Raw genomic sequence first — 12085 nt, 5'->3', positions numbered from 1 at the left:
GAATGAATGCAGAAGTGGGAGTTCCAAAGATAAGGTTTGCCTTCTTCATATCCACTCTGTTGAACAGTCATAGGTTCTCCAGCTTATTCTGAGAAACCTTTTTTTTCTAGAATGTGGCAAAGAGCTGAAAGTTTTCTTGGCACCAAAAGGAAAGATTTAGGAATGAGGTAAAATGTAATGAGTTAAGCATTGGGTCAAATAACACATGTAGTAGGACTGATTAAATTTTCATAGCAGCAATGTCCACAATAGCCAAACTGTGGAAGGAGCCATGATGTCCTTCGACAGATGAATGGATAAAGAAGATGTGGTCTATACAATGCAATATTGCTCAGCCATTAGAAAGGATGAATACCTACCATTTACAAGGCATTGATGGAACTGAAGGATATTATGCTGAGTGAAATAAGACAATCGGAGAAAAACAATTACTATATAGTTTTACTCATATGTGGAATGTAAGAAAGTGTAAGGGACCATAAAGGAAAGGAAGGAAACTGAGTGGGGAAAAATTAGAGAGGAAGACAAACCATGAGAAACTCCTAACTCTGGGAAACAAACGAAGTGTTGCATGCAGAAGGGGAGGTAGGTCAGGGGATAGGGTAACCAGGTGATGGGTACTAAGGAGAGCACATGATGAGATGAGCACTGGGTGTATATGCTGGCAAGTTGAATTTAAAATAAATAAATAAATAAATAAATAAATAAATAAATAAATAAAATTAAGATTAAGGAAATAAAATCAGCTCTATTAAAATAGGAAAAAACCTCTCAATGTAGCAGTAGCTTTGTTTATTAAGTAAATATTATCATTTCTTTCAAAGCCCCATCATCCATGCAATGGTATTCTAGTGCTTTTTGATAAATTCAGCCCGATTCAGGGATTTTTAACCTGATTATTAAAAATTTCAGTCTCATTTAGTTGTTAATTATCTCTGATCACTATCTTTATAGCTAACATAACTACGTAACTAACATAACTATGGTGAATCTCTCTCTTTCTCTTTTCCCTTGCTGGTTTTTGATGATGTGACAGTCCGAGAGTTTCACATGAGAATGAGAATGGGTGCAGTGGCTGTTTGGTGATTATCATCATTTCTATCTGACCTGCCTCCCCCCATGAGGGACTTCACTAAAGTAACAGTAGGCATATAACTCCAAGCATGAAGGTGGCCTTCTATGTGTGCTCCAGGGACTCCCTGAGTCTCCCTGAGACTTCCCCAGAGAGACTTTTGGGAGAGAGTAAGGGCCGAGGATCCAACTCTAACTTCCATGAATGTTTAGTGGCCTATGTCCTAGCCAGAGGAGAGCCCTTTCTGTCCCTCTCTGCCCGTTTGTATTGTCAAGAGTGGTGGTGGTAGGCATGGCTTTAAGGGTTCCTAGACAACGGCTCCTGACATGAGCATGGGGGGCCTCAGCAGTCTGGTAGGTTTTTGAACTTACAAGCTGAAGCACAGCACCTTGTATTCTCAGCCATTAATGGTCTCTGAGATTTTCAACAATTCCCACCTTGATGATGTATGTATCTCTCAGGTTTTACCCATGGCTTTGGACAAACCACTGGATAGGCAGAAGTACAATTTTGTTGTGTTTGCTCTCAGGGACTCTATGACAACAGGAAAATGCACATTGGATACTTTATTTTTAAACATCAACAAAACCCCTGGTCACCCTAAACTATTACAGTATGATCTTTGACATAATCGTGTACTTTCTGTTTTCACTGTGTAATTGTAAAACATAAAATATTGAAACAGAAATTAGAAACCCATAAAAATATGATGCTGACGGCTCCTTTACACTTCTTACTTCTTGTACCTCACAATTTTTTCTTCTCCTTCCTCTTCTTTATTCCATGTTTGCTTTTTCACATGTCTCTCTTTTTATTTATCCCTTTACTCCATTAGTAACCTACTGGTGGCACACAAAGACATTTCTTAGGCTACTTGGTGGCCTTCAGAAATAAAGAGATTATAGAATCTTTTACTGATTGAGGAATTTATTTTCACTGTCATTTGATCATACCCCAACTAAAAACAACCTAAGTTTACTAATACATGCTAGCAAAAAAGTACTTTACGTTTAGTGCATTACATTTTAAACCTGAAGTCCAAATTGCCAAACATTTTTAGTGAAAATGTTTTCAGAAATTGATGATTAGTTAGATGGCCAAGATGGCATTCATCAGTGATTTTGTTTTAAAAATCAAAGAAACAGAATATGTCAACATTCAGTTTCTGTGGAAGTTTTCTCTTGCTTGGCCTTCTGTTCTTCTGTCGTAATTCCAGACACAACTGCTAAGTTACTTACACTGCAGGCATGTCCTGATCTGTCTAGTTTGTCCTGAGTGGCTCTAGCTTTCCTAGGATGGCCATGTAAACTTTTTGACCTTAGAGATGGGAAACCCATGGTTTGGTCTGGTTTCACAGACAGTAAATTTTCCTTCTCAGTTCTGTCAGTTACAGCTACAGATAAATGAGAGATTTGAGGGACCATTTCAGACACACAGTTATCATCTTCGATATCGGTAAATTGCTCTTTATGCTCGGCTTGCATCACAGCTTCTGAGACAATGTAAGGGATGTCGGTACTTCGAGAACGTGTAATCTTTTGAACTTGATATTTCCATTCTGTCGTCCACTGCTGAACTGTGGAGGGGTGTGCTCGGTCCCTGATTGAACTGTACTCTGTATTCCAGTTGTTAACCCCACTGACCAGCTTTTGTCCACGGGAATATACAAAGCTTCTGGACTTCATGGTTTTATAAGCACTGAACGTTTCATCAGGATGATAGCGTGTCAACTTTGCTTCTTCCATGGGATAGGAAATTGTGCCTTCTATCTGTGTTGTTTCCACTGTTAGCTGAGGGTTCTGAAAATCTGATTTGTTCTGTCCGTACATAACATCTGTTTCATTTACAATTGGGGGAATAGTTTCTTCCCTTTTGGAGTCTACCTGCCTTCCATCATCTTTGGCTGAAATCCCAATATCTGGACCTAATTTCATTTCTGAAGCATTTTTGACGTTGTCTAATGCAAGTTGACTGCAGTCTGGTGTTGCTGGTGGACTTGTGCTGGATAAAAGGTGAAGGCTGCCCTGACGCTCTGGTACCAGATGCATTTTTGACTCCTTATCTTCCTTCATTCGGAAGGAACAGGCTTTTTTCCTGAATCCTGTCCCTGGTGGCATGGAGAGAGAAGCATCCTCATACAGCAACTCCTCTCCATTAAAATGGTATCTATACATGCTGTAGCCATCGGCACTATTGATACTGCTTTGTCTTAGGAGATAAGTTGCATCACATTCAGAAGAAGCTCGGGACCGTGTCTGTATCAGGTCCGTCCTATCAATTCCTGCGAGATTTTCAAGAGCATTCACCATTCTGTTAGACAGTTCTTCCAGCTGAGAAAGTCGAAGGTCAACAGTCTGTAGGGACGTCTTCATAAAATTTTCTCTTTCGTTGATTTCTTCCAATCTCATTGACATGTTTTCAACTCTGGTGAACACAAAGGGATAGATTTATTACCCTGAGATGAACTAAATATTAAAAACAAAAGTATAATGTCATTATTGTCATATGATTTTTTGTCTTTTGAGAATCATGATTGCTCATTGGGCATATTTTCAAACTTCAAACTACTTCATACTTCAAACTACTAAAAATGACTGTGAGGAGCATTAGAAAGTAACAGAAATACAGTTAACACACAGTGCATACTATTTACCATTCATGGCTCTAAACGTCTTATATATTTGCTAATAAGTACTTACTATGGCACTATTCTAGGCTAGTTTAATCTTCACAACAGCCCTGTGAAGTAAGCATTATTATCATCATCCCCATTTTAATGAGGTAATCAAGTCATAGTGTAAATAATTTGTCCAAGGTCACATGGCTGGTAAGCAATGGAGCTGCGCACAGTGTACTTTTGAATGCACACAATGTACCTCTAACATTTGCTCCAGCTTTTGTCTCTTAGCTGGTACATCATGTTGCATTTGAGAATAAGGGAAGATACTAGCACTTAGGTTTTTGAGGTTTGAATATAGCTGTCAGCAATTAATGGTTATGAGGGTACAATTAATTAAAATCCTATTTGAAGTTCAGGAGATTCAGAAGATGAATTGTTAGTAATTTAGTACAGCTTATCAGATGGTTTACTTAAGGGACAAGAGGTCATTTAATTATCAGAAGAATTACTGCTAACTTTAAATTGCTCATTATATTTAATAATTAGTAATTCCTTAATGGGTTCTTTTAAAAAAGATCATGGCTGGGGATCCCTGGGTGGCTCAGCGGTTTAGCACCTGCCTTTGGCCCAGGACACGATCCTGGAGTCCCAGGATCGAGTCCCACGTCAGGCTCCCGGCTTGGAGCCTGCTTCTCCCTCCTCCTGTGTCTCTGCCTCTCTCTCTCTCTCTGTCTATGATAAATAAATAAATAAATCTTTAAAAAAAAAAAAAGGATCATGGCTGATTATAAATATCTGCTGTCAGATTTTTAACTCATAGAAGATCAGGCAACAACTTATGAAACCACAGTGTTGTTGGAACTAAAGCCTGCTGGTATAGACTATGTTTTATGTTTCAAAAAAACATACAATATGAATTTTTTCAACCAGTTCATGAAAGTTAACTCTTAAGAGGCAGAAGTACGCCCCACACCTAGCGCTGCCTTCTAAAGGTTGAATTTGGGGCACCTGGGTGGCTCAGTTGGTTGAGCGTCCGACGCTTGATTTTGACTCAGGTCACGACCTCAGGGTCATGAGATGGAGCCTCTCCCTCCTCGGCTCACACTCAGCGGGGAGTCTGCTTGGGATTCTCTCTCCCACTCCCTCTGTGCTTCCCTCCCCCAACCCCACTCACACATGCACCTACTCTCTCTCTCTCTCTCTCTCTCTCAAATAAGTAAGTAAGTCAATAAATAAATAAATAAATTTTAAAATAAAAATAAAATTTGAATTTGCTCCTCAGGACATGGTAGGGGTGGGCAATGTGAATCATGGCTCCCAGGCAGAAGCCTCTGGACTCTGAGCCAGCAGTGTGGTGCTCTGTTTCAGCAGGTTCATCCCTGGGTGAAGACCAATGCTTCAGTCTGATTCTGTCATACTTCGTTTTTTTCCCACCTTCTGATCTTTTCTTAGAAGCATACAGGCAGTCTCTAGGGCCACCCAGTTTGCACTGAGTCTGTGTCTAGCAGGTCCTTGCTACCTTCTTTACATATCCTTATAAATCCTTTCACCTGTTCTCCTTGCTTCCCGCTTACCCATGTCCTGAATGCTTGCTGCTCTTTTCTGCACTAAGTTTCTTCTGACTATGTCTCCTGTGTTTTCCTTACTCCCTGCTACCTCTGTGGTTACCCTTCCCTACATTCTTCTAGAGCTGCTTTTGCCAATGCTGTGCTTCTGTTGGCCACATTGACAGCTGCACTCTGATGTGTGGGAGGGTCCTTGGCTTCTATTCTTAACTATTTTTTTATGGAGGAAAAGACTATTTATATGTCCCCTAGGAAACCACATCATTTGAGCAGGAAGGGTCTGGCTTCCTGGAAATTCGCCACCAGGAGGACCAAATTCACTGTGTATGAGAAGTCCTGACTTCTGTACCATAGATACTACAGGTTCTAAGGGTTCTTTCTTCTCTTGCATTTCAGGGAAAAAAAGAACTTTTGCTATAAACTTACATTACTTCAAGTAAGACTTGATTTTCTCGGTTAAATGTAATGTCATCTTGCTTACTTCAAATCTGTTACCCTCAATGATTCCTTTTGTGTTAAGATCCATAATCTCCTTTGTAAAGTCAAACTTGAGATCCTTTAACAAATACTACATTAAGAGATAATGCAGCTGTACAAACTTTGAAAAATAAATACACTGGTAGAATATAGATAAGTATCTCTCCTTTCATCATTTATAATTCTCTGCCTTTGTTTTTCCTGTATTACCTAATTCAGATAACAGCATTGCCAGCCACTCATACATGAAAAGGAAACTTGCTATTTGTCACAACATGAATGGACTGAGAGGGTATTATGCTCAATGAAGTAAGTCAGAGAAAGACAAATACCATATGACTTCACTTGTAGGAGAATCTAAAAAAGAAAACATATGAACAAACAATAAAATGAAAACAGATCCCTAAATGCAGAGAACAAACTGGTATTACCAGAGAGGAGGGGGAGGGAGGATGGGCAAAATGGATGAAGGGGAGGGGGGAGTACAGGCCTCTGGTTATAGAATAAGCCAAGGAGAGGGAAGGTACATACTCAGTAGTATTATACTAGTGTTGTGTAATGACAGATGGTAGCTACACTGGTGGTGAGCAGAGCATAACATATAGAATTGTCAGATCACCTTTGTACACCTAACACTCGTGTAACATTGTGTGTCAACCACACTTAAATAAAAAAACAAAAAGGAAATCTCAAAGTCATCTGATTCTTTAGTCTCCCTTACTGTTACTCTGCCTCCCTACTTCAACCCTTGCATTGAATAAGCTACCAATCTCCATAGTGGGGTAGGACTACTCTGCAGGTGTCTCTCAATTTCCACCTGTTCCTTCTGCCACTCCCTTAGTTGAAACTGTGGAAGAAATAATGTTTCATGATGTGGTTTCGATTAAGAAAAATTCTCAGATGCTTATTTCAACTTTGTAGACAGTTGCTGCAATGGAGACAACAAAGTTTAAATGGTTGTACCTAATCAAGGGACACTGTATTGAGTTTTTATAGTATGTATGAGAGGAGAAAGAAATAAATGAGTTTAAGTTCACTTATATCTGAAATGATAAACAAAAAGGATGGATAAGGAACCATCTCCTGTGCTAGCCATATTTTGTGACTTCCCACAATAACTTAAGACATTTCACAAATCTTGACATCCATGTGAAGAGTGATTTCCATTTCAGATGTGGAAAGACAGGCTAGCTAGGAAACACTTTGACAAGAGTCCCAGGTCTGTTGACACACTGAGTGACAGGAAAACATATAAGAGAAGTCTGTCATTTCTCATAGAGCAAGATATGAACTTTCTTACTAAGTCTTAATTCTGCTTTTCTTTCAGCATAGAGTGAAATATTTTTCAGCATAGCACAGAATAAAAAGCTATTCTCAGGCTAAGTGATTCGGTCTTAAAAATATTTTCCTTACATGCCATATTTCTAATTTTACATTTTCTTTTTTGAATTTTCTCTTAGAAATTTTCATACAGTAAATGGACTATTTCTTCTTTTAGTATTCAGTTGTATGAATCATCCACTGGGTAACTTTAAGATGTCAAATGTGTTGATACATTTATATATGTCAATGGGATTAACACTGTAGTGTTAGCTAACACCTTTATAATGTCACATAATTATCCTCTATTTTTTGTGGTAGGAGCAATTAAGATCTAGTATTTTAGCAATGCTTAAGTTAATAATACAGTATTTTCTTTACTATAACCACTATGTTGTACAGTAGACCTCCAGGACTTATTTATTTACTGGTTGCAAGTTTGTACCCTTAAAAAACATATCCTCAATTCCCATGGTAACCCCTGTTCTACTCTCTATTCTACTATTTTTATGACTTTAGCTTTTGCTGATACCACATGTAGATGAGATCATACAGCATTTCTCTTTCTCTGTTTGACTTATTTCACTTAAACCTCATGACCCCAAGGGCCATCCATGTTGGCACAAGTGGCAGGGTTTCTTTTTTTGTCGTGGCTAAATACTATTTCACTGTATATATAAAACCATGTCTTCTTCATCCATTCATCTGTTGTGGACAGACCTAGGCTATTACAATAATGTTGCAATAAACATCAGAGTGCATTTATCTCCTGATACTCTGTTTTCATTTCCTATGGATATGAGGAAAGAGACGCAAGATGGAGGAAGAGTAGGGGTTGGAGATGTACCCAGCAGTGGAATTACTGGATCATCTGATAGTTCTATTTTTAAATTTTTGAGGAAACTCCGTATCATTGTTCATAGTGGCTGAACCAATAAGTTTTCATTTCATATCTAGAGAATACAGTGAGTGTATGTTTAGCTTTATAAGAAACTGTCAAACTGTCTTTCAGAGTGGCTGTACCATTTTATAGTATATATCTTCAAGTTTACAGATTCCTTCCTCTCTCATCTCTAATGAGATGATGCTATGGAGGCTAGCCAGTGAGATTTTAATTTCACTTACTATATTTTTTAGTTCTAAACTTTTCATTGGTTCTTTTTTATATCATCTTTTTTTTTTTTTTTTTAATTTACAATAGGCACACAGTGAGAGAGAGAGAGGCAGAGACGCAGGCTCCATGCACCGGGAGCCGGACGTGGGATTTGATCCCGGATCTCCAGGATCTCACCCTGGGCCAAAGGCAGGCGCCAAACCGCTGCGCCCCCCAGGGATCCCAATATATCATCTATTTTTTTCCAAGACTTTCTATCTTTCCATTAGTTTCAACATTCTTTGCCATTATGTTCAAGCACTTTTATAATAGTTACTTTAAAGTCTATCAAATAAAAAAAAATAAAGTCTATCAAATAATTCAAACATCTGCACTACCTTGGCCTTGACATTTATTGACTTTTTTTCACCAGGTAAATTGAGATTTTTCTGAATTTTTCATATTCTAAATTATTTTAGATTATATTGTAGACATTTTTAATACTACGTTGTATGACACAGAGTCCTGTTTAAATCTCATGAAGAATGTTGATATTTTTCTTTTAGCAGTTGACTGACCTGGTTAGGCTCAAGATGCCAGTTCCACCATAATTTTTGTGGGCTATGATTCCAATTTCAGTTCAATTTTCAAAATCTTAGCAGTGCTTTTGGAATCTGTCCTGTGTGTGTGCAGCCAGCCCAGTGATCAGTTTGGGATCTTGGTAGTGGTCTATTTATTAGTTCAGTACTCAATGCTTTTGACATCTTTCTTCTTCTTCTTTTTCTAAAGATTTTATTTATTCATGAGAGACACAGAGAGAGAGGCAGAGACATAGACAGAGGGAGAAGCAAGCTCTGTGCAGGGAGCCCAATGCAGGACTCGATCCCAGGACTCCAGGATCACAGCCTGAGCCAAAGGCAGATACTCAACCACTGAGCAACCCAGGCATCCATCTTTTTAAATACAGGCATTTTCAATTAATGCCTGTATTAAATTTAGTTTAATTTAAAACGTTTTAATTTAACAGGCATTTAAGTAATTAATACAGAATAATTATTCTCTTAGAATAATTCTCTTAGAATTATTCTCAGAGAATAATTATTCTCTGTTTTTGTAATTATTCTCAGTACTGCTTTTGCTGTGTACTATAAGTTTGAGTTAGGTTGTGTTTTCAGTTTTATTCATCTTGAAGTATACTTTTTCTTTCTCTTTAAAAAAATTTTTACATTGTTGTAAAATACATGTAACATAAAATTTACCATCTTAACCATTTTTAAATGTACAAATGTATAGTTCCATGGCATTTAGTACATTCACACTGTTGTCCAGCTTCAAAGTACTCTCTAATTTCCCTTATGATTTCTTCTTTGACTCATTGGTCATTAAAGTGTTGTTTAATTTTCATATATTTGTGAATTTTCCAAATCTCCTTTTGTTATTAATTTATTATCTTATTCATTGTGGTCAGAGTAAACACTTTGATTAATTTCAGTCTTTTAGAAATTTGGTGAGATTTGCTATATGGCCTAACATACGGTGTATCTTGGATAATGTTCCACATGCTCTTGAGAAGAATGCATATCCTAAAAAAAAAAAATGCATATCCTGCTGTTGTCGAGTAAATATTCTGTTATGCTGAGTTGGCCTATAGTATTATTCAAGTCTTTTATTTTTTTATATCTTTTGTCTAGTTATTCTATTATTAATGTGAGATATTAGAGTCTCCAACTATTACTGTAGACCTGTCTGCGTCTCCCTTTAATTCTGTCAGTTTCTGCTTCATATATTATGAAGCTCTACTATTAGATGCATATATTTATAATTATTCTCTTTGATAGGTTGACCATTTTATCATAATTTAATGTCCTTTTTAAAAATTTAATGTCCTTCTTTGTCTCTATTAACAATTCTTGTCTGAAAACCTGTTTTGTCTGATATTAGTATACTTATCATAGCTATACTAATTTTTTAAAGATTGATTTATTTATTTGAGAGACAGAGAATGTGAAGGGGGAGGGGCAAAGGGACGAGGAAAAGAACCTCAACCAGACTCCCCACTAAGGGTGGAGCCTGATGTGGGGCTTGATCCCAGGATCCTAACTGAACTCAAGAATCAGCCACTTAACCAACTGAGCTACCCAGGTGCACCACAGCTATACTAAATCTGATGACTGTTTATGTGGAGTATCTTCCATACTTTTACTTTCAAACTACAGTCTGACAGTCTTTGTGCTTTGAGAGTTTAATCCATTTATATTTAATATGATTACTGATAAGGTAGAATTTACCCCTATCACTTTACTATTTGTTTTCTACATGTCTTATGTCTTTTTTTGCTCAGTTCCTCAAGTACTACCTTCTTCTGTGTTAAATAGACATTTTCTTTCTTTTTTTAAAAAGAAAATTTACTTATTTTTGAGAGAGAGAGGGTGAGTGAGAGAAAATAAGGGAGAACATAAGCCTGGCCGGGACAGGGGGGGCAGACTCCCCACTGAGCAGGGAGCCTGATATAGGGCTTGATTCCAGGACCTTAGGATCATCACCTGAGCCAAAGGCAGACACCCAACTGACTGAGCTATGCAGGTGCCCTGCATAGACATTTTCTAGTGTACCATTTTAATTCCCTTTTCATGTCTTTTGTCATGTATTTTTTAGCCATTTTCTTAGTGGTTGCCCTAGAGACTATAATGAACATCTTAATTTATGACAATCTAGTTCAAATTAATGCCAATTTAATTTCAATAGTATTAAAAATATGCTCTTTTAAAGTTCATTCCTTCCTCCTTTACTTTATGCTGTTGTCACAGATTATGTCTTTACATGTTGTGTGTCCATCAATGTAGATTTGTAATTATAACTTTATACAGTTATCTTTTAAATCACATAGAAAATAAAAAATTAGTTACAAGCAAAAAATACATTTATAATGTCTTTTATACTTTTCTATGTAGTTACCTTATAATGTCTTTTATACTTATGTATGTAGTTATGGTGCTCTTTATTTCTTCATGTAGATTTTAGTAGTCTGGCGAACTTTCATTTCTACCCAAAGGACTTCTTAGTATCTCTACTAGGGCAGGTCTAGTAGTTACAAATTCTTTCAGTGTTTGCTATCTGTGAATATCTTAATTTCTCCTTCATTTTTTGAAACACTGTTTTGCTAGATACACTATTCTTGGTTAATAGTCTTTTTCTTTCAGCACTTTGAATATTTCATCCCTCTGCCTTCTGGGCTCCCGGATTTCCAGCGAGAGGTCAGCCTTTTATTTTATTGAGGATGCTTTGTGTGTGATGAGTTGCTTTTCTCTTGATTCTCTCAAGATTTTTTCCTTTGGCTTATGACAGTTTGATGACTATTTAAATAAGTGTGGATGTCTTTGAGTTTATTTTACTTGGATCACTTCTTGGCCTTTTGAATAAGATCAAGTGAAGTTTATTTTACTGGGAGTTCATTGAACTTCTATGTGTAAATTCATATTTTTCATCAAATTTGGGAAATCTTTGGCCTTTATTTATTGAGATATTTTCTGCCACTTTCTTTTTTGTTTCCTTCTGGCACTCCCATTATGTGTATGCTATCATGCTGATGGTATTCCACCGGTCTCTGAGAATCTGTTCATTCTTTTATATTTCTCTTCCTTAGACTGGATAATCTCAACTGATTTATCTTCAAGTTTACTAATTCTTTCTTCTGCCTGCTCAGCTATGATTTTGAGACTCTATAGTAAAATTTTCCTTTCAGTTACTTTCAGTTACTTTACAATTCCAGAATTTCTGGTTCTTCACCTTCTCCTTCTCTTTCCTCTTCTTAAATATAATTTCTGTCTCTTTATTTGTATTCTCTATATGGTGAGACATCATTCTCAACTTCCCTGTAAATCTTTAGAGATGGTATTCTTTAGCTCTTTGAATGTGTTTACAATAACTGATTTAAAGTC

The 12085-nt window shown here is 37.0% G+C and overlaps 1 protein-coding gene across 1 annotated transcript in view; it reads right to left on the bottom strand.

The window, feature by feature from the left end:
• Positions 1 to 2223: 2223 nt before the first annotated feature.
• TRPM1 (transient receptor potential cation channel subfamily M member 1) overlaps positions 2224 to 12085 on the bottom strand; it is a 101261-nt gene continuing 91399 nt past the window's right edge. Inside the window, exon 31 of the mRNA XM_025986409.1 lies at positions 2224 to 3496. Coding sequence (XP_025842194.1) covers positions 2224 to 3496 — 1273 coding nt within the window. The remainder of the gene's footprint in view (positions 3497 to 12085) is intronic.

Source organism: Vulpes vulpes, chromosome 14 (assembly GCF_048418805.1).
Source record: "Vulpes vulpes isolate BD-2025 chromosome 14, VulVul3, whole genome shotgun sequence".
Classification (NCBI taxonomy): domain Eukaryota; kingdom Metazoa; phylum Chordata; class Mammalia; order Carnivora; family Canidae; genus Vulpes; species Vulpes vulpes.
This window is presented reverse-complemented; position numbering and strand designations above follow the sequence as displayed.